The sequence below is a fragment of the Cardiocondyla obscurior genome, linkage group LG01 (genome assembly GCF_019399895.1).
Source record: "Cardiocondyla obscurior isolate alpha-2009 linkage group LG01, Cobs3.1, whole genome shotgun sequence".
Classification (NCBI taxonomy): Eukaryota; Metazoa; Arthropoda; class Insecta; order Hymenoptera; family Formicidae; genus Cardiocondyla; species Cardiocondyla obscurior.
In genome coordinates this window covers 951,139-975,286 of record NC_091864.1, presented here as the reverse complement: position 1 = coordinate 975,286, position 24,148 = coordinate 951,139, and the positions used below count along the sequence as shown (strand labels likewise).

The 24,148-nt window shown below is 42.1% G+C and overlaps 2 protein-coding genes across 13 annotated transcripts in view; one reads left to right on the top strand and one right to left on the bottom strand.

Moving 5' to 3' along the window:
• Dlg1 (discs large 1) overlaps positions 1-24,148 on the bottom strand; it is a 298,681-nt gene that overhangs the window by 18,028 nt on the left and 256,505 nt on the right. The window lies entirely within an intron of this gene.
• The window catches only part of LOC139101431 (uncharacterized), a 146,627-nt gene continuing 123,461 nt past the window's right edge, over positions 983-24,148 (top strand). The window contains exons 1-3 of one of the 2 annotated variants that reach the window (XM_070654576.1): positions 983-1,918; positions 2,044-2,148; positions 2,336-2,374. In XM_070654576.1, the coding sequence (XP_070510677.1) occupies positions 1,916-1,918; positions 2,044-2,148; positions 2,336-2,374 (147 nt within the window). In that variant the 5' untranslated portion in view covers positions 983-1,915. Of the gene's footprint in view, positions 1,919-2,043; positions 2,149-2,335; positions 2,375-24,148 lie in introns of those variants that run through there. The other variant, XR_011545548.1, reaches the window with a different exon arrangement.

Sequence of the window (24,148 nt, the reverse complement as noted above, 5' to 3'; positions counted from 1 at the left end):
ATTATCATTTCGTTCCGGCCGAACGAAGCCTATTAATCTTCCTTGCATCTCTATTTTTTCTCCCCTAATTAAATGTATTACAAAAATTTATAATTGCAAATTGCTTTCATAAATATATAATTTACTAAATTATTTAATGCGCGCGTCGTTTGCTTCGTCTACTTTAAAAAAAAAAACTTGCTTTACATTTAATAAATTTACAACAATAATTAAACTACGAATATATATATCTCATGTAACATTTTAAACACTTTGTTCCTTTAAATATAATACAATTCGCTTCAAGAATAATTCTGTAAAAATCGGGCAACTTGTTAAACGAATTTTATAAACGGGAGTGCCGTCTAATGTCGCGGAAAAGATTTTAATTAATAATTTGTTCTCGCAATTATTATTTATTCGGTCTCAGTTTTCACGAGTATCTTACGCGAGAAAGAAAAATACGACCCGATATAATGTCTCGATATTTAAGCACACATTTAAATTAATATTCAATATAATATTCCATGTAATATTCAAATTCAGCATTAAAGTATATTCTCGTATAGCGCGCTAACCTACGTGTAGGTGAGACGCACGGGGGCGCTGGAGTGGGGGAAGCGGCGCTCCTCATTCCACTGCGAACGTTCGAGCGCGAGCACGTGCCGGAAGGATGGTCCGTTCTTAACGAAAGTATTACGCATATTTGACGACCGAGGATGCATCCCGGCGCTATTCCACCTTCCTCGATCCATCCTCCGAACACGGAAAGTGCTTGGGAACAGTTTTTGCCCTTTAAAAGTAAGATATAACTGCGCGAGAAATCCCTGCACGCGGTGGACAATTATCGTTCGTATCATCGTAAGTTATTCGTCGATCGGCTCAGTCGGAGTTTCAAGCGACTGACTGAACGCGAGTAAATTCTTTTACGGCGCGGTAGCTTGCGTAAAGATGAGATACGCACGGGGGTGCTGGAGTGGGGGAAGCGGAACTCCTCATTCCACTGCGAACGTTCGAGTACGAGCACGTGCCGGAAGGACGGTCCGGTCTTAACGAAAGTATTACGCACATTTGACGACCGAGGATGCTTCCCGGCGCTATTCTACCTTCCTCGATACATCCTCCGAACCGCGGAAAGTGCGTGGGAACAGCTTTTGTCCTTTAAAAGTAAGATATAACTGCGCGAGAAATCCCTGCACGTGGTGGACAATTATCGTTCGTATCATCGTAAGTTATTCGTCGATCGGCTCAGTCGGAGCTTAATCGAAGAGAGACTTGACCGACGGGCATCGCGATATATTCGGTAATGATAAATTCGTGTGATATTAAGTCTCCTATTCAGTGGAATATTCCACGGCGTAGCGGGCAGGGGGCGAGGGGGGTATACATGACTCGCGCGCGGTCGTGTTATCGTGTAGAGGACAAGGACGATATACATACAAGACTCGCGAGCGGCGTACCGTCGCCTTGTGCAACATGGCCGACAATATGGCTGGTTACGGTCACGCAGTTGGTATCGCGTGTGACCCATGGCAATCGTGCGGCCTACGGCAAGTTCGGTGGAGTCAATGATCTACATGACTCGCGCGCGCGGGCCGACCTTGCTCAAGATGGCTGACGACACGGATAGAGAGCCTGGATACGCACCGAATATTCACGCGGAGAGTACGGACGAATACTTTGACCAAGCAAATCTGTTGCTTCGTTTCAAGAAAGAATCGATAGAAGAAGCTGAATTAGAGAACTCTCGTCGCCGGTACTCAACAAACGAACCGTAGCCGGTTCGTCGGTTTTTTCGGGAGTGCCGTATAGTTGAGTCGCGCGATATTAATTTATCCGGGAGTGTCGCGAGTTTCCTGTGCATCGAAGGAGGGATCCGACAACTGAGAGGAGGAGGAGGCCTCGGATAGGCATCCTGCTTCGTCGGAGGAACCTCATGGTAAGGATCAGTTTTTTATTTTCTTTTCTTTTTACATTAATGACTAGTAGAGAGGTGAATAATTTTTTTTAAGCGGTCAAAAATATATCCGGCATTTCTACATTAAATTTTTATTTTTGTTACAGGAACACTGGTGCAACGAGTTTCCTGTGCATCGAAGGAGGGATCCGACAACTGAGAGGAGGAGGAGGCCTCGGAAAGGCATCCTGCTTCAGCGGAGCAACCTCATGGTAAGAATCAGTTTTTCTTTTCACATAAATAACTAGCTTTGTGGTTTAAATAATTGATACCTTTATTTTTAATTATTCATAAAAAAAAATTAAAAAAAAAATAGTTAGAGAGTCAAATAATTTTTTTTGAACGGTCAAAAATATATCTAGCATCTCTACAATAAAATTTTAATTTTGTATGTTACAGGAGCCCAGCTGTTTTACTCCGCTGCTGCGCATCGAATCGGTGAGTCACATATTTTTCTAATAATGCATTTTGGGTGGGAAAAATATATAACTTGCGACAAAATAGCAATGATTAAAATTAACATAATAATAAAAATTAAATTGAGACATTTATTTCGCGACGCAAAATGAACCACGCGAGAGAATTAATTAATATCGCGAAAAAGCGGCAACAAAAAATTATATTCAATCCAATACGACTTTTTTTAAGATAGAATAGAATTTATTTCTATTGGTCACATTGATGTTATTTGTACAAAAAAATATATTTAAAATCCGCGTAGAATGTGTCGTCGCGTCGACGCCGGTTAAAATTTTAGTTGCGTCCGGTTTTCGTCCGCGTGTCAATTCGAAACGCGTGCCGGGAATTTCGAGTGAAAGAGCCCCGCCGTCCGCATTAGTGCGGCTATTTTGCGCTATGAACCCGCCGGCGACGGCGGAGAATCCGGGTTAAACGGTTCTCCAAGTGTAAGAGGACCACATTAGACGTCGATTTTCTCCGAGTATCAATAAGCGCGGCAGTCGCATATTAAAATAGGGTTCGGTCTCTAGGCCGAGATAGCTCATTGGATTTAATTACTCCTTAAGTGCCTCTATTAAGAACGGTCTTGTTTGAATAAATTTTCCTAATTTGCAATTTAAAAGACAATCGAACGGCCGCGGACTAAAATTATTTCACCGAGCATAACTGTTTTATTTAAAATAAATAACCCTACTGGTTTCCTGTCAATTAATTTCCGATACACCTACTGTGTAATTAAATTAATCAAATTAATACCGAGAAAGTTAACGCGAGAACTGCAACTGATACGTGAATGGAAATGTTTCACCGGGGAATGTAAAAGTTTCTTTCGCGGTTGACAATTTGATTTTATATCACGAACGCGTTCGGTAGCACGCTCCCTTTTTTAACGTTACCGTTACACAATGAGACCGCGTCGCCCGAACGTACCTTCTGTACAGCTTGTCCCGCAGAATCCGTCGTCCCAGAGTTGCGAGGGGTCGCAGCGGGAAGATCTGCTGCCGGTTCCGCGTCATGTTTCTTCGGGTTTCCCGTCGCGTGAAGTCACGTATACAAGCGCGCCACTTTCGAGACACGTCACATCGCGTTCCGGCCGACTAGCAGCCCACAAGCGCCCGTTTATGAACTATGATAAATAATCAGGCGGCGGCCCGACAGCGGGCTGATAACTCTCGACGTCCAGACGGGCGTCTATGTCTTTTCTTGAGCGATTACGATCGGCACTGCGCGCCGATCCCTTATTAGCCGTAACACCTCCGTTACTTTCACCTGTCCTTCTTTACCCTCGCGATCGGATCCGTCAACCGCGCATTGGATAATCGACGCTGCTCCTTTAAAAATCAACGCGCTCGCTTTAGCGCCCGGCAACTTTCTACCACAGCGCGCGTTATAATGATTATTTCTCGAGCGATCATTAAACGACATCCACTCAAGTTTTGCGGAGAAAACTGTTATGGGTCGCGTTGTCATTAACCCTGCCGCTGTATTTATCTTATAAATCTACTGTCATCAACGGCAGATGCTTTCTATATACAAAACGCTTCTGACTTGCTGAGCGATTAATCACATGCAGGCTTTTTGATGGATTTTAAATTGATGTTTAAAAAAAAAAAAAAAACAAAAAAAAAAGACGACAAACCGTAGGTAGTTTTAAAAGAAGAACAGCTCGTAAAAAAAATAAATTTTGAAAAACAAATTTTAATTAATAAAATAAAATAATTTTTTATTTAAAGATTAATTCAAAATTAATTAAATAATTTATAGATAAAAAATAATTCGTAATACTCTACGATGAATTAATGTTTTTACACCCCACGAGTCGGTCGTTGTCATTTTTCCATCAATGCTCACGTCATTCTCAGATAATCAAGTAACCACAGGATTGATAATCCTGATACGGTACAAAACGTCGTTACGGGTAACCCCGTTAGCGATGATCGCGGTCAGATCTACCGTCAATCACACGCGGCTTTCTACGAGTCCGTGTTATCGGAGCCACGCCGGCTGATTTTCCTTCTAAACTCGTCAATTCATCGATCCGTACGTACAAAATGCACGCAGTCTAATTAGCCTACGGCAAAAGTAAGTGTCACGCGACATTGAACTTTCTAGCACTTCTCCCTTCTCTCTCTCTTTCTCTCCTCTCTCGCCCTCGGTTTTGAATTTCTTTTCCATCCACCGTTCGTTTTTCTTTCACCGAACTGGTTCGCCCCGACGTGGCGAGTATTTTTAGCCGCCGAGCCTGTTTATGGGGTCAACACCATGTGCACGCCATGGGCGAGAGACGCGCACACGTGCAGGAATACGAATCACACGGGAAGGGAAGGCGGCCGTGAATGCGACGAACTGCGTCTGGGACGGTCGGGATTCTTGAAGGAATTCTTGTCGCGCCCAGTCGCCGTTGTCGTTTGAATAATCTCAGGGCTATCGCGAATTCCACGGCCCGGTCGGCCGTACCGCGCGACCAGTTTCCGTCGGAAGTACGATCAAATTAATTGAACTGTCGAGCCACCATTAAAGTCAGAAATCTTTATATAGCCGAAAGTCCGGCCGCTCATTTGCATAGAGGTTTTTACTGTTAAAACCGCATACTTCGCATTTTATTACGCCGAAATGTAAACGAAAATTATTTTCGGCGCCCTTTTTTTTCTTTTTAGTTTTAAAATTCACGCTCAAAAAGTGTATATTTTGATTGGTCCGAGACCGAGTTTGTGCGCGGCGTTTGTAAAAATTTTCACGAAGTTGATACAAGACTAATGCTTTATAATTTTGGACTTTGAGCGCGCGTGCAGTTGGATTGGTTTCTCTTTGACCGTGGGAAAACACAGCTCGGTGCATCCAATCAGATGTATAATGTTTTCCAAAAGCACTGTATCTGTGTGCAACGCGCAGTTGGTATATCAGATGATAAGCTCGAAAATTTGCAACTAAAACACGCGCGCCGGACTTTCTGCTGAATTAAAATCCCCGATGATTATTTAATTTAATTTAATTTCGTCTGTAGGTCTCACAGCTTTTTGTTTTTTTTTTTTTTTTCTTTAAAAGCCAAATAACGTTTGATTCTTTAAATTAATAAAATATTTAAAAAAGGCATTTTTAATTCTATAATTTTAATTCTAAACGCGTAAAAAATAGTAGTCGAGATATAGAAATTGTTTGTGTTAAATCTTTGCTTTTTACAATTCGTTGTTAACTTGCAAGGCTTATTTATCTATTTAGTACCGCTTCGGATTTCTCTCTTTTTCTTTCCTATTTTTTTCTCTCTAACAAAAGCAGATTTTTTAACAGTCGCAACATAAATCTACGAAGCGATCAAACAGGAAAGCGAATAAATATTTGATGTACGTGTCGATATTGAATTTGTTCGCGCACGCGGTCTCGTTCAATTTTCAAATTTTCGAAATCATTCTGACTAAAACGTTAACTGTGAAACGATACACTGAGTTACGGAAACTCAGTCTGCTTTTCGTAAGATATAATATTTTTAAGTGATAAAGAGATATCCTTCCATAGAAAAATTTATACATCAAAAGAATATTTTAAAAAATTATAAGATTAATTTTAAAAATATTTCTTCGCAGCAGATATAATTTTTTTTCACTGTTCTTTTATTCCGTGAAAAAATGTCGATTGCATTTATATATTGAAAGAGACTGATTGTGTTGCGAAATCGGCGATGCGACCGCAAAATTCGAATTGCAAAGCGAATGCGACGATACTTCCGGCATCGAATCGAAAAACGCGTTCCGCTCCGGCGCATCTAGTTCTCGTAAATTCGACGTAAATTTTAAACGCACGTTGAAACTATTTAGGAAAATTAGCGGCGTATAATTTGAGGTTTAAGCTTTCGGAAAAAAAATGCTAAGTAAACGTCAACCAGCGGTGTCCTAAATCACTGAGACCCAAGATGTTTTCGCAAACCTTCACTTCACTTTCACGATGAAAAATAACGACGAACACCGCGGCACAATAGAACTCTTTTTTTTTTCTTTTTTTATATTTTTACGACGGCACGCGCACTTTGAAACTCGCTACGATTCCCGATCGCAGAAGCAACTGCTGTTTCTTTTTCTCGTGGATCACGCTCTCGCGTGATTTTTGCGACATTCCGACCGAAACGAAAGAAACTGATCATTCGACGATCTTCACGGTACGTCGGTCGTTCTTCGAATGACAGTTACCGGACTTTTCTCCCTTCCCTATCTCTCTCTTTCTCTCTTGAGACTCGCTGCCGATCTTAGCTCACCTACGGTGAGAGCCTAAGCGCACACTAGTCCGTGCCCCTCACGCCGCCGCGAAACGGTTTTCTTATGCGTCAGCGTAGACGCCTGCAGATCCACCCACGACCGTGGAAGGTTTCCTTAAAGAATCGCTTATATGGCATGACATTTTATTTCGAAATATTAAGATATTCAGCAAGATGCATTCCCGAGAGTTTCTCTTTTGTAAGCTTAAGTATGTCGTCGAACAAAATTTATATATAACATCCATATATATTATTTATCGTAAGAAAAGGAATAGTAATATAAATCTAATTAAATTAAAAATCCTTAACGTTACAATTAAAAAGATATATAAATGTACTCGATGATTTTCAATATTATTACTTCGGCGAAATACCAACGTTCAATATTTGCATCACTGTAAGCACCGTATAGACCATGTACGTGTATACATTTTACGTCTTGAACGTAGAAATTCAAAGTAAACGCAACTGCCCGAGTAAACTTCCAACTTAATCGCTACCCATTTGCTTCCGCTTACAATTGCCAATTACGTTACTTAGGTTTCGAACGTCGGGCCGAAGTTCCGCTGTTAATCCGATGGCAACGGTATCGCGCGGCGGTGCAGCTAAGCAGTAGACGCAATTAGTATCGACTGGCATCGTCCATCTCGATACTAAGTCGCGTCTACCGAACTTGATCGACCGATTTCAGTTTGGGAACGAGCTGCGGGGGGGGTTTGGTCCACCGTTCGGAATTCCCGGCGACGTACAAGCACGCCGGGAATCGCGGGTTCAACCGCAGCTCGAGACCTCAAGCCTCCGGGCAGTGCATATCGCCGTATCTCGGCAATTTCTTACCGCTCGACCTCTTGAAACATTCGATTCCCGAGTATTCGCGATGTTTAATAAAGCGCCGTTTAAGTCACTTCTATTTTTTTTATTTTTTTTTTTAACGAGCCGCAGAGTCCGAGCGTGATTTCGTAATAATTTTACGTTATTTATTTCATGGTAGAGAGGAGTCCGCTAGTGGATGGCGGGACGGTCTCGTTACGCGGCGATTCGTGGCGCATTTCGTGCGATTATGAGTAAGCGGATCTCGTGAAACTTTAAATGATACATTTAGCGAGCGGACGTCACCCTCGTGCGAACCGTGAAAACCGCGATGTCTTATCAATTATTATAGGAGAAGAAAGAGGGAGAGAGAGAAAGAGAGAAAATTGAGTAGCGCATCATTTATAACCGTGAAGCGTGACAAAGCTCTTCAGGCCACCGATGCGCCTTTTTTCCGCATCTTTCGCCCGGTCGTTTGCACTTTCACTATTGTCCGCGATGCGCATTGCAGCGAATGCATTCCTCGGAGGCATGTCGTTGCAATCGGAGAAACTCTAATTGCCCTGAAGATAAATGCATCGACGTCTTACGTCAGATCAGATTGATAAATATATTTAATTAATAGAGAAATCAGAATAACACATTTATCACTCCAAAACAAATTGTCCAATGTGTTTCGATAAGCCTGATAAATTTAACGAAAAGATTTCAAGAAAACCCGAGGCTGCGCGAGCGTATCTTAATTATAAAGTCGACGCGAATAAATTTTGCTCGGGGAAAAAAAAAGGAAAAAAAAATTAATTTACATCGGTTACAAAGTGATCTAACGCAAAATGAGATATATATAGTTTTTGTACTGTTACTGTAACGCTGCCTGGAATCGATTTAGTGGCGCTCCTCTTGCCGAACGTTTACGCCCGAGGGAGTAATGTCGCAATTGCGAAAATGAATAATTGAACGGAGAAGGAGGTCGCGATCGAAACAAGGCGTCTGCCTTTACGTCGCGCAACCTTCGTTTCGTTTCACGGTACTTTCTACCTCCAAGGCGACTGAGACAACAATCGATTGTCAGAAAAAAAAAAATCACCCCTTCCTCCCCCCCCCCTTTCCGATCACAGAAATAAGGCTAATGAAAATTTTTCCGATTTCTTTCTCGCTCAATTTTCCTTTCTATAATTAAACGTCAATTAAATTTCTTTTTACTCGTTAACGTAAGCATGTAAATAAAATAGTTATCTTCAAGAGACATTGATCGATGTTGTATATCGAATAAAATTTACTGTCGCGACAAAATACCTCGGTTATAAAAAAAATAATTAATCTGAATGCAAGTCGCTCGGTTTACTGTAATCTTCTACCGGTTTGCTATTTTTCTTTCGGAGCGACAGGGGAGCGTCGAACTTCGATGGGCTCGTATATCACGGTAAATTCCGCGTATGCAAAGCCGTCACCGAAAACGCAGGTGTTTTCTTCGTCGGAGAACGTTGCGTCAATATCGAAACGTCGCTGCCCGGCCACGTATGCGAAACGGGAAGCCGAGGGCGTGATTTGCTCGCGTACGTCCCGCAATTGCAAACGCAGTTTCCACGCAATTCCCACGAGGAACGGGCTCCGTTACGTGGCGCGTATTGTACATTATGCCGCGGTGTCGCGTCTCCACATAGCGGAACGTAACTCGTGCACTTCCGAGTCTTCGCGCCGTTCGTGACACCGCCTCTGAGCTCTCCTAAGATCGCTCGCACAAAACCGACTGGGCGGCTATTGTTCTATTAATACGTAGCGAATTTCCAAGCAATAGAAACGTCCGTAAAGTTCTTTGTTAGCGAAGTCGATCCCTACCAGATATTCAAAACTGAAATTCTAGTCGTTATCGAGGACTAAGAGAAGTGGAGTGAGAAATCGACGCGATTAGTTTCCTTTTACACTGAGAAAAAAAAAAATAAAAAAATAAAATAAAAATAGTTACTTCTGGGCGATGTAATTGTAATTTTACGACATTTCTGATGAATAATTATAGCTGATACGATCATTCCGAATATTGTAATGGTTGAGTCAATTATATTTATCGTTGGAAATATCGTCAAATTACCGTCGCGAGTAAATTTCGCTCTCGGTACGTTTCTCTCATGCTTGAATAATCGATTTCCGTAATTGGGAACTTATTCGTACGATTCGGTTCACTGTGCCATCTTTTCGTATCCGATTCGACAGATCTACATTTAATTTTTCACGCGTGACAACGTACCTACGATAATCGAGTGCTATGTTGAAAATCACACGTTTTAGAAACACGAAACGACGCTCGAACGAGCGTTCCCGGCGTATCGTTGAGTACTAAAGCGTTCTTTCCGTTGGAAAGAGGCACGCAACACCGGGTTGCCTCGAGGGGTTTCCATCCCTCGTACAAAGTCGGTGGGGAATATTCGTTCCGTTATTGTGCGAAGCCCCCAGTAGGCCGATTCTTGCTCCTCTACCCTCGGTGGTTGGCTCGTTACAGCCCCACATGGCACACACGGTCGACCTTTCTAACGATCCATGGTCGGCTCGACCTCGAATCTCATGATATACTCGTTCCTATACCGAGACCCCACTCGTTTTTTTTTTTTTATCAAATAACGATTATCTCGGATTTATTTAAAGAATACCAATTTTTAATTGACCGAGAAATTAGAGAATTGTTAAAAAATTGCGTAAAAAAAAAAAAAATAGGAGGCATATCGTGTCGTATAAATTCGCTATAAATACATACGTTTGCCGCGAGGAGTAGCAATTTAATGGCTGACCTGTCACGATTGTTAAATGCTAGGCGTGTTGTGAATGAACGCCAGCGAGTGTGAATCAAGTGTCTTTAATAAATGCTTGATAATTTTTGCAATTAGGTCACACGACAAGAAATACAGCGATTTCTCTGTAGCTGCATTTTTTCCTCATATAAGTTAACGTTTATAAACGTAAGAAATTTTATTAATAAATTTAATTAGATATTTTATTTAAAGATTATCTATTTCTTATACACGTTAAATTTTTTTTGTAATTTTACTATTGTTATTTAAATTTTTTTAAGAGCTTATTGATTTAATTTTGTCACTGTTTGGACATTTTGTTTGTCCATAAATATTCTCAATAGAATAAGTAACTTCCTCTCTCTTTCATTGTGTAGAATAATGACTTTGCTGGCGGGAAACCCTTCGCGCTTCTTCGCGTTTCTTTCACGTAGAATTTGTTCCACTTCAACGGGGCGGAAAGACCGTTACAACTTCGAAACGCCTTTATCCTCGAATAATCGCTCTTTTGGAATTTCCATAATTTAATTATAAATGAGATTTTCGTGGTATTATCTTTTTCTTATGTAATATTTAAATTATATAATCCGTTTGTACACAAGACCTCGCAACAAAACTTCGAAGCGTATTATATTTTAAATAAAGTATTTACATATTTTATTAAAAAAAAAAAAAAATTGTACAAATTAACATTTTAATTTTTATAAATTATTTTACAAAACATTTGTTTTTTTTTGTAGAATTATATAGTTACCGTTGCTCAGTATGAGTGTTCTAAAAATATATTTATCCGACTGCCTTTTAAGCCGCTCTGTGTGGCCAACACATGCATTCCACACGGCATACCAAACATTCGTTCTTTAAAGGTTTCTCGGACAAAGAACGGACGGGCTAGTTCTTCGATCTCATACTGTGTCACAATGGTCTTCAAAATAATATAATTTTAAACCAGTCAAGTAAACGTGACAATTCTATTAACAGATTTGTTCGATCGACAAAAATTAATTTTATACCACAAAATTAAAATGTTAAATGTAACGTCGCAAAATTACTTAATATCGAGGGAATAAAATTAAACTCCTCTAAAGAGGATGGACTTTTTCATTTTGATAAGCGATAGGTACACGTGATTAAACGAAAGTTTTTATCCGCGCGTAAATAAAGATCGTATTACGTGGTAATTATTCTATCATAAACATCTTTTCGGTACTGGGATGCAAATTGTGGAAACTCGGGCTCCCGCGCCACTTTCGAAAGTTACTCGTCTTCTCTTGTCGCTCGTTAAATTTTATCTTCCAGCCCGATGACGAAACTTCGGCGAACGCTTTTAAATGCGGACGTCGCTTGGTGACGCGGCCGGCCCAGGGCGACGCACATTTGCAATTCGAATCGCCGGTGAACATTGAAATTTTGGAATTCACTCCAACGAACTTAGCATCGCATTTAGGGCGGGTCCGGAGTCCCATATTACATGTTATTACGATATGGAATAATAACTTAATTTCCACTTTATTGCTTTTTTTTTTACACACATCTTCTTTAGTCGTAATCACGTTCGTAAATTGGTCAATTAGACAGAAAAAAAATTATTATTTTATTTTTTTTTACAAACATAAATTTTTTCTTTAATAAAAAATTATTTTGTTACGTTCTAAAATTTTAATTTGAAATCGCTGTATTAATTGTCGTGATATTTGAAAACGATGAAGTAACAATTAAGTTACGTGTCTAAATTCGTAAAATAATTTAAGTCGTACGTACATAATACGACTGATATATTAGGTAACGGCCGATAAATACGAGCTAATTAAACGGTTTAGAATATCATTGTGAGCGACACTTTTTCTTTTCGTTCCCCACGTATGCAAATGACGAGAAGGATTGAAGGCATCCTAGGTCGGAAAGTCTGAAACTTCCGGCGCTGTACACGCTACCCATTCTCGTCCACGCCGCGGCGAAGGAATTTAATTATTAGTTTCACAGCTTAGTTCCACGCTGGTACCTATCCGCCTACCCGCCCTTCCCTTCATGTATATGCATGCAAGATGTAACGCGATTTTCACGGCGTATCGCCGGAAGTGTCGCGACAACCACCTGCGCCCCCGCCTGTCTCATTTTTCCGTGAATCTCATGTATTTCGTATCACATTTACGCATAATAACTATAATATATTAATACATCCTGCTCGAGCAGATGACTTGAACGTACCAAGATGAAATATCAAGCACAAGAATTTCGAACAGAGATTTTCTTTTAATTAAAAATTATTCAGAGAGAGAGAAAAAAGAAAAACGACCCGCCATACCGGATGATAATAATTTAAATAACAATATTGTTCTTTATTAATAAGCAATACGATCGTTAATTTTTATCACAAAATTATCCTTGATACGATTATCTTCTTTAATATTGATGCAGTATAAAATATCTTTCCGCAAGCTCCTTCGATCGTATTTAAAGACTGCCACCGGCGAAGTTTAATAAAGCGGATCTTTCTTGGATAAAGTTGTACTTTTAAAGGGCGACAGTCGTAAATCTCGTAATGAGGTTCGCGAAGCGGCTTACAGGTACTCTTTTCTTGTTCCTGCACAGTCGTTGACCTCAATCTCGCGGACATTTTTAGATAATTTTTTTTTTTTATAAGTGCAATAGGTTCTTCCAACACGAGGTGACGGGTTTTGTGCTGAGGATATTATACGGAATTTTATTAATAAATATTAAATGCTCGAAGTTGAATTTATCGAAGCAAGAAAGGGCAAAAAAAATTTTTCTTTCTCTCGAGATTTGCGACTTAATCAAGAATCGTTAAAATAAAATAGGAGAAACTAATGATAGATAATAATACAAAAGGATATTTCTCTCGGAAAATGTGGAATCTCGATTATGAGGCGGTGTAATAAAATTCCGAATCACGCGAGAACGTTTATAACGAGAACAAACGATCCGCCGAGTCGCGGACGGGCTCGCTTTTGAATAAGAATAAGTTCTCCTCAAGGAGCGTCCGCCGAGTATTCTCCATAGGTGCTCTCGCGTTTTAATAGTCTCCGAGTACGCAATTTCGAAAGACGAAAGCACATAAGCTCTTTTGTAACAACGGGTTTTAATTGCTTTTTCGAAACGGGCCGTGCCAGCAATTTCCCCAAGCTTTCACGTCAAGGCGCGCTTCTCCGTTTATCGCGGTTATACGTTTTATTTACGCTTATACATCCTTTATCCACTTTGCCTACATCGCTTCAGATATTTATTTCAGATATTTAAAATTTATTTATCTAAAAAATACCTCGGGGGGGTATGTAACACGGGACCGAGTTTTATTTAAAAGCACCCGAGTGGAAATTCATTTAGGTATTCTGATTTTGCAGTTAGTGATTAGATCGCGCAAATTAGATATATTTCCGTTACCGTGTAGGATTAAAAAAATAAAGTTGTGTTAATTGAAAAAAAATAATTTGCCCGAATTTGCAATTCCGAACGCTACGTCTTTGTATTTTCTAATAAAATCTCGAACCTGTGCGGACTAAGTGCGGTATAACCGCAATCGATGCTTGAGCGATGGCCAAGTGTGACGATGTCAAATCGTAGGTTGACTCCCGCCAGTTGTATAAAAAAATAAATTTTACTCTTGCCCGCGTCACGTGCAAGTTTCAATTTTTGAAGCATTTAATTTTTAAACCGCGCTCTTTTCGACAAAGCCGGCGGAAGACCGGACCGCAGACGACGGTGCAAATATTTTCCAATTTGCGACACAACGGTAGCGAGCGCATTCTCACAAATATTTTTATTCGCATGATCGCGGGCGGATTTTAATCGCGCTTGAGTTGAGCGAGTTAGCCGATCGCGATGGTTATTACTGGCCGCGAGGAATATTTACGTAGGCAACGTCATGGTTTATTCGATCGAGCCTCCCCCTGCGTGCTTGCATTTTGCAAAACGTGACGTGTAAAAATTTTCCGCGCGTCGACAAGACCGTCGCGTTATATTTCGTGGTTATTGGAAAAAACAAAAAAAAAAAAAAATTGCGATGGAGATTTCCACACAACAATTTAAAACTTTTCTCATCCGCGCGAAACTCGTTCCTTCCCACCTCTGGACCGCCATTCATGCTTGGAGGACGATTGAAAAGTTGGCCCGATCACTCGAACGGGCGGTGGCGACGAGTGAGATAAAAAAGAAAGAAAAAAAAAGTCCAGCACAGGGAAGGGATTTCGAGGAAGTTTCCGGGACGAAATGGCCCGCGGAAGGAATATTGGTCGTTCCGCAGGACGCGCGCGAAATATAAGAAGGCGACGGCGTTAAGCGGAGAATCTTTTTTTTTTTATTTTTTTTCTCGGCGTCTCCCGGCGCGATGGCAGGGCCCCCGTTTTTCTCTCGACCACGAATCCCGCCCGGACGGCTTCCCACGCGGCTCTCGCGGCGATATCCGCGCAAACTTTCGCGGCGACGATCGAGAATGCATTTTCACATGTCGTCCGGCGGCACCGGCAAATATTTCACCTTTCTCGTGTGCCGCCACAGCATGCGCCGAGCAAACATTCGCCGTCGAAAAATGCCACGCAACTAAACGCGTCGTTTTAGCAGCTTTTACATTTTCCCGCAAACTCACCGAGGAATGAAATGTATACCCACATCGAACGGTCGCAATTAAAAAATAAAAAAATCGACGAACGACTTACCAAAGTTTTACAATCGCGATTGAAACTACTCGCTGAAGCGCACTTACCTGAAACAAACAAATGCAACGTCATGATTAATTAAAAGATCACAATATATATCACTCACGTTATTTATTGTACTGCGTTATTCATCGTTAACCGTTTCGCGAAAACAAAGAGGACAATCGTTTCGCAGGAATTATTTCCGCTTTGTTTCCACGGAAGAAAGGTTTAATTCAACCGAAACGTTAATCTTTAACGGTTCGCCGCAATAGCGATTTCAATTTTCCGTTTATTTATGCAAAATCATATTTTATTTGGGACCGTTTTATCAAGCCCCCGCCGTTTTCATCTTCCTGTCGTTTTTACGCGGGAAACAACGCAGTTTTAAACCAGCGGGACGACGCGGAGCAGAGCGCATTACGCGGATCTGGGATAATGAACGTTTCGTCGGTCCGGCAACATTCGTCGGTTTTCATGGAATTAAAACGGCCGCGGAGGGACATCGGTAAAGGCAAACGCGATCGCCGGCCGCGCGCGAGCGCGCCACATCAAAGGCTATCGGAAAAAGCGATTACACACAACGCTCGTTTTTTAATTTTCTTTTTCAGCGCATGTAACATTCGATACGGGCCGCTCGGAACTCGCGTTTTCGTTTCATCCCGCGCCGGATTGACGACGCGCGCTACACGCCGGAATTAAGCACGTGTACTCCCCATTTTTTTTTTTTCCTCCGCCGTACGCGTCGACGACGCGCGATTAATACATCGGGGACGAGCAGGATTCGCGTCACGTCGCGGTGAATTAATAATAATTTTATTCATTTCGCCTATCTCCGCGGACACGGAGTCGCCGGCATGCAAATTAGGCTCGCGATTTCGTTGCGTTACAAGCTCCGCCGGGCGGCTCGCCCGATTTCGGACCGTACGTGGCGAACATCACGAATGCGCTTGACCTGCGGCAGCTATCCGACGCATCGTTTCGTCGCGTCCCGTATCGGTGTAATCGATCTCGATGTGCCTGATATTTATTCCCGGCGTGAGCACAATCGCCCGTCCGGTCAGTTTAGTTGCGATAATCCGGCTACCGTGAAAACGCACGCGCGTTAAATAGATTTATTTCCCGACGGTTGGAACAAAATGGTTTTTGGAAATGATGGAGCGCGGGGCGCGCCGCGTATGTGCATCGAACATTTGTTTCTTTTTTTGAAGCTTCGCAGCTAGACACACGCGGAATAAATACGCGGGGATGTAATAATACGAAAAAGTCAGTAATAATGTTTCATATTAAAATAATTTAATTAAATTTTCTGGTCTCGCGGACAGCAGTTTTTATCGCTTCGGTGTGTTTGCAACAGTTGAACGTGTTAATTTTCCAAATTTCTACTCCGCGATTTTCTATTATGCTTCAAGTGTGCCATTTTGTTTTAAAAGTTTACCGTACATAGCGGCCCGTGAAATTAAATTGCCATCTACGGGAGAAGAGTAAGAGCACATCGGTTTAACTTTGATTAGAAGCTAGAAAACAGACATTGACGTCGGCAAATGGCAAAAAGACGGCGGCTCTTCCTTCGATTTCTCAATCCAATTTAAGATTCAATCTCGAAAGTTTCGGCGAGAAACAAACAGCTTTAGGATGAAACGAGCTATGAGGCGGCCACCGGGTACTCTGTAAGTAATTAGCTCGCTTATAAAGGGACTAATTACTTACAGATCCCGCAAGTCGCCGGCAAAAGGAATGTAAAAGCGTATAAACGTGATGTAATTTCTTAAGCAAACCAACGATTTGATTAAAGAATTAATTCGACGGATGAAAAAGCTGAATAAAGTTTAAAAGGACAAGAAACGCAACGCTTGGCCTTTTTAACTTCTTTTTAACTCCGCCCTTAAACTCCCTACAGTTTTAACATTAATATTTATTACATTAATATAAGATGTTCCTTTCAACCTAAATTAAATCGTAATGAAATAACGATCGAATTCGCCTTAGATAACGGTGAACTGAATAATGAGGAATTTCGTTCGAATGGAGATCGAATAAGTGAGGGATAAAACGGATGGATGAGAAAAAAAAAAGAAAAAAAAATTTTTCTGGATAGCACTTTATGAGTCTTTCTTGTAGTAACTCTCAATGATAATCGTACAATTTTACAAAGCGAGTGGCGGTTCTGATTACCAAACATTCGTCTTTCCGCTCGAATAAGATTCCTCCCGGATTTCTCGATGCGATATTCGCCGGCGTCAGTCGATTATAATTAAATTTGCCCACGCTGTACTTAATTATCTTTTGTTTGCATTTCCCGCCGCCGACTGCGAACGCTCGTACAAGCTTTCGCCTTTATAATTGTTTTAATTAGAAACATACCGGGCGCCGACTTCGGTCCGGGATCGAATCGGACAATAAAAAGTTCTTTGAAAGAAGGAAGGCATCGAAGACTGAAAGGCTTTTTGATTTGCTTTTCCCGTCGATTATAAGACACGCTTTAAGTTCGCGTTTACGCGGAAATTACGTGATGAAATCTGAACGGAAAGATCAATCGGTTTCCTTTCGCCTTATCATTGTTACCTTTATCATTAACTGCTAATAACAGAGAAGTCTGTAAGCTTCAGAAATTGTATCTTCAAGAATTAAAAAAAGAAACGTGTTAATTACGTTCTTCATAAACTTTCAGCGCGATTTCTTGTCGCGTTCGTGCGAAAAAAAGCTCCTCTTGGCTCGTATAATTAAAAGATCGAAATCACAAATTTTGAAGTTTTACGCGGATTATTTAAATTTAATGAGAGTAGTGATTACGACAAGCTTGTTGCTTTAATGGAACTTCCGTAATAGTTCTTTTGCTCTTCTCAATTAATTAAATCTTAAATATTCCATACTTAATCGAATGCGAGTAAAATACGATGTGCAAAAATTCGCGTCGGATAAAACGCGTCTATATTTTTCAGCGCTCAATTTCATCGGCGCTCGCCGAAATCGGCACTTCGACAGCGAATTGAATTGCATTGCTGACGATTGGCTTGGTCGGGCGCGGGGCTTAATAAAAGTACGAATCTCTTGAACGTCCAATTACGACAATGCACTCGTTACGAATTCCTCGTAAAAAACACGATCACATAATTTCCACATGGCTTCCACGAAATAACGAGCAACGATATCTCGTCGAAGCCGGATAAAAATTATGATATTTTATTTTTCGTAGTTTCTTCGTGCACGTCTTCAAATTGTACGCGATTGTAGAACATTGGTCAGTTCCCTCAACGATTAGTATCGTACGTCACTTAACGTCAAGTATTTCAGCTGCAATTTTAATCTTGAGACCGGTATCGCGTGGCGATACAAAATATTAATTAATATTTGATGTAATATAATATTATGCCACAGACAGAAGTCGGAATAACGTTGGGCGATGTTAATGAGATAATACCGGCTGTTCTCGCATTTATTAGACTCGTTTGCTCACCAGGATTAGACCGCGACTATGATTCCGTATGCTTATTTGAAAGGAAAGGGGTAGAGATCCCGGGGCAAATATGTAATTCCGCGCCGAGACGCCAACTGTGCGCTTCGATCAACCGCGATTGCCGCGAGCAAACATTCGCGCACGCGAGCGATCCCACGCAAACGGTAGACATAAGTCCGATCTGTGCTTTCGGGTTTACGCTTCGCGCAAGGCCGCTTCTCCGTCCGTCCCGATGTCGAGGAAATTGTCCGAGGCATTATTCAGTGTACACACATTGTCTGGCTGATGGAATTCACGAGAGGCGGTCCCTCAAGTCGACCGTTCTCAGGCATTTCCCGAGAACAACGGCAAATTCCTCGTAAAATACGCAGGCCGTTGCGTTACTGGCGTCGGCTCCTCGAGAACGACGTGATTATATTCGCGCCCGTAACGCGTCCCTGTGCCAAAACTCCGCGGATTGAGAAAAGTGCCAAGGAATATTCCGTCTCGAATCGCAGCGAATAAATTTGCCATATATTTCGAATAATATTTAGAAACCGAAATAAAATTAATAATTTATAATTAAGGAATTAATAAAAAAATGAATAATAACAATTACGTGAAATTCAGAGAACGAAGTTGTTCGCGCGGCCTCCGTTTCGCGAGTTTTCTTCCGCGATGTTTGCGGGAACTTCGACGCCATACGTCAAAGCTTTACCGCGAAATAGGGCATTATTGTGACAGAACGTGTAACGATAAACCGCAGGGGGTAATCTTCGCGTCGTCCAATTTTCCGCGGACAAACAACAACGGACCAGCCTCACCGCAAACATTCGCCCACCCAAAGCTATTTCGTAAAACGCAAAACAATACGATGAATGAAACGCCGTTGAATTTTCTATCGCGGCGGAAATCAATCGTTTGAAGGAAAAACAGCGACTCGATATCGTTGTGTCGGAAAAGTTTGCACGTTTTTCTGCGAGACGCATTACTGAACCACCGATCGTCGATGATACAAATATTTGTCGCTTTAATGCTACCGATCGCGCATAAAAAAAAATTTCATAAAATACATTAAATCCGCGTTTTTTAATTGTTTTACGTTTGCTTTCGCTTGGAATCAATAAATTTCCATCAATTCGTTGCGGGTTACGGGCTCGTTCCACGAGCCACGGGGCGTCCTTTTTATTAGAAGCGAAAGAACTCTTTCAACTAAATTATCTTGCGAGCCTTTACACGGTTAGCGAAAATTGCCGCAAAAATGGAAAATGCACTCGAGCGCGTCCTCGATGCGACGGTTTTCAGAGACGCGGCTATTTTTCAGAACGTGTTCTACATGGATTTTTACTGACTTTAGAATACAAATATATTTACCAGTGGGCTTTTACATCTCAAAATATCAGCGAACGCATTTTTCTTTTTCGTACTGAAGCAATTGGAAAAAAAAAAGCAAAGGCAGGAAAAATAGATAATAGAAAAGAACCGCTCGATAATACCCGCGAGGTTCAACGATGCGTGTGGAGAGCGTGTAACTTGAAAGGTTGAATCGGCGACGCGTGAAGATATTTATGATGTAATCGCAAGGCGTTGCATGCTTGCGGGAGGGAAGCGATTTTAGTGACCCAGTTTGCAAGTGCAACCGCTGCAGCATCCTTGGCTGCGGATGTGAACTTTTTGCCGGGACGTCGCCGCGCGCGGTGGGTTAAGGTCAAGGGCGAAAAATACGTAAATCTCGGGACCGGACCGAGCATCTCTCGAAAGGGACGAAGGGAGGGAAGGGAGAGAGAGAGAGAGAGAGAGCGAGATTAACAGAGCGGGGTGCTTTTCTGGGTCGAGAAAACAGCAGTTGGATCGTATCTGAGGGCGATTACCGCCGGATGGCGCGGCGCTAGCGAAAACCGTACACTACTTTTCCTCGGTAAGCGCGAGAAAAGCACCCGAGAAAATGACGAAATGATGCCCCCCGCGAAATTTATTTCGCGCCGCATACAATGCAAAAAATATTACGCGAGGGATGCGAAGTGTGTTGGTCTGCTGCACGGTCGTCCGAATCCTGTTTGAACGTTTGAAAAATATAAAATCGTCTTCCCTTCGGTGCATTTATTTTTATAAGAAAAAACATTTACATAAATCTAAGAAGAAAAAGAGAGAATCCGTTTCTGGCTTAATTATTGAAAGATTCGTGGCACAAAAAAAAAGGAATATGAAAACGCGCAAATCTCGTATACACGCGCGTGTAAGAGCTCATCCAATTAGCGATATGGTCGAACTATAGCGTTAATGTTGCTGCAGATAAAAGCCCCAGCCATTGTGCAATTCTCGCATCGCGAGCATTGGCTCCCCAGATCTCTGGAGCTTGGCCGAAGCTTTCACCTGGTGGGTGGGTTACTATTCAACGCAAAATATCGGGACCCCGCGGGCAAAACGAGCCGCAGCTGCGTCCGCGGAGATCGTTTGGTAGCGCACACAAAGGCAGGGAAAAAGAAAACGTTCTCTACCGCGGATACGTGTACCTTTGGGAAAACAGCGTTTTCGTTTCTCGTCGATAACACCCGCATGTGATATCAGCTCCCGCGAACGCTTTTGAATGCAGGCACGGCGAGTCGCCCATTTGATAATATACCGATATTATACATTTATTCGCCGACACTTGCCCACTTTTTGCCACCATTTATTACATTCTCGCGATGCCCCATTGATTCTCTACTACTCGAATAAATGCGAATAAGATTCATCTATCTAAAATTTCCAAGCGCCAAAGAATATTCGATTTTTATTTCTAAATCTCAGTTTTTAGAAATTCTTATCTACTCTTTTTTATTTATTTTTTTTTAATACACTAGCAACTAGTTATTGTTAGTAGCCTCGAAAATTTTGAAAGAATCAGTTGTCATACAGTATCCAGATATCGACGCATAAACCAAAAATACAGAAAGGAGTTGGCGGTGCGCCCAAAAAGGGAATCCCGATATCGAGCGTACATGTCGCGAGCACGAGTGTATCGCTTTTTTTTTTTTTTTTTTTTCACGGGTTATCACTGATTTTTTTCTTTGATAGTCGGTCGCCAAAGCACAATGGACTGTCCAAACTGTCCCGATGCTGCTGTTTTTTACGGCCGACCGAAATGAGAAATTTATGCGTTTTACACCAAAACGGACAAGTCTCTGGTGACATTTAAAAAAAAAAGAGATTCTTGTTTATCCGTGAAAATACAGCTGCCGCGTGCGCGCATCGCAAACTCCGTGAAATATGCAAACGTCGTGAAATAATAAATTCACTCTTGCAAACTACACGCATTAAAGTTGAATTTAATATCATCAGTGTCCATTTTCTGTGAGATTTTTGTTGTACATCATATTTTTATGAGGAAATGTCATCGTGCGGATGGCATAATTTAACAACTCAAATGTTTAGTAATTTAAATCGCGCAAGTAATATCGTACAGCTTTACTTTTTACTTTCAAATAAAGGGATTCGTAACAAGACTTTCCTCTCGAAACGGCAATATTTTTCAATAAAAAGATTAACTTTTTTTTTTTAGATATTTATTATAAAATAAAAATTGGGAGCACGCGTGACGAACAGGTTCGAGTACGTCGTTAGAAATGTGTAATAAACTCGGATTATATTATTCTTCTAAAACTATTAATAAAATCCACGTGACCTGTAAAAACAAATGACGTACACTCCTGTGCTCTAATTTCATAAATTTTTCCGCTTGTCATTTGCATAACGCGCGAGAAAATCATAACGAAACGGCTGTGCGAGTTACGGCCGGCTTCTGCTGTCGCTGCGACAGATTTTGATAGGCACGACGTTATTATATTCCTAATAAAATATTTCAGGCTGATTTATTACCGAATTATTTTCGCGCCGTTGAAAAACATCGACGGCCGCCGTGCGATCGCTTTGTGAAAATTTTCACGGAATACGAGCCGGATTTACGCGTAATTTTAAATCATCGCGATTGGCATTTCGTCGCGATATTTCATATGCGATAGCTGACATACCCATACACGTAATCCGAAGGAAACGGCCGTGGCACGCTGCAAACTTACTAACGAGCTGTGAATCTAAGTGACGTAACGCATACCTCGTAAGGTCATTTTCAGCCGTATAATTGACTCCTGACTTGGTGTTAATTACGTGAATTTTCTCGGCTAGGCTACTGCATATCTATTTGCGGTGAATGTGGAATTGTTTGCCGCGAGCGAATCGACAAATCGTCATTAACCATTACTTTAAACGAGCACGGAATGTGGCAATTCTAGTAAATTACACTTTGCTACAATAGCTCGTTCTCGTATCTTCATTTTCTTTTTCATTTTTTAATTTAAATGTAGCATAAATATTTATACGGAAATATAATTATCGATAACTTGTTAGAAATATTAATAAGTCCGCCTAGGGTATGATAATTTTTCTCTAAAATTGCCCGTAAGGTCTCGCATTTATCAGTCGTAAATAAGTAAATCCGTCCGCAGTTTCGAAACGCAGCGCACAAGTGCGTCGTCGCATGCTCTCCCGAAATCGGAATAAATTGCATTATTGTCGGAGTTTATTTTTAGCATTAGCAATGTCGTGCACGGGAAAAGCGGACAGGTAGGCAGTCAGGCAGGTACGCGCCGCTGCATCTCCCGATTCCACCGGCGATTGTATCGACGCTCGCGTGCATTCACAATGCAACACGCACAACCGGCGCGGATACCGGTTGCTGGAAAATATACGGCAATCGGACGAGCGGAACGAGAGGAGGCGAGTGGGGTCGTGAAAATCGCCGATGCGGAACGACACCGCCAAGGCAAATAATTGCCTCGCGATCGACGGCGGGAAGCTGCGCGGACCTTCTCCCGACCACCGATTTGCCCTCTCCGCGTCGGAATTATTTCCCCGATTATTTGCCACGTAATTCCAAATTACGCCTTGCTAACGATAAAATTGATAGTCGATCGAAATATAAATTAGGTACACAAGGGGCGCGCGCATTCGATATGTTAATCGACGATTAATTCATCACGATGATCGAACGAGCGCGGATAATCGCGTTGCCGAATGCGTCTATTTGGAATTCGTGATGGCGCACACGCGGCGTGAAATAACGACCGTTTGCACTCGTTACTTGCGTACCTGATCGAACTCCCACATTCGGATCGTCACATTTTGTCATACGCCGGCGCCGATAACGCGATTGAGCGTTCCTTGCAGTCTCCTACACGTCGAGCACGCGACACACTCTCGCACCTTGTTACCACGTGTCTTGACAATAGCGTGGCGGTTGTTATCCGTCGTTCGCTGGTTCACGCTGCACTCGGGGATACGCGTCTTTATCGCGCGCGCCTCGCTCACCGGCTCTCGCGAGATAGGTCCGCGATCGTTATCGCGATAACTTACTCCTCGCCAGCTGCACACCGGAGGTGGTCACTTGCTCGGGTTCACTCGTTTGCCGATCACACGTGCCCGCGCGTAGCTCGAAACCCACCGGCGGCGCGAAAAACGCAACGAACAATAAAGACGTCGGGCGCGTAGATGCACCGCGTAAGAACGTATCGTGAAAAGTGTCGAGGCGGCCTCGAAGTTGGATGTGAGGACCCTTCCTTGCCACCGCGTCAGCCACGCCGCCGGTTTCTGAGTCACGATTCTGACACGATAGCCGCCGCAGAGCGGAGAGGAGGAGTCGCTCGATTACGAATGCAACGCGCGCGGCAGGTACGGCGACGTTTCGTCTTCATCGACGGCTCCCTTTCCCCGAGATCGCGCGACCGGTTATTGCATTTCCGGCCAGGCACGCCTCGATAATCCCGGAGGAGCTTGGATTTCGTTTGGATA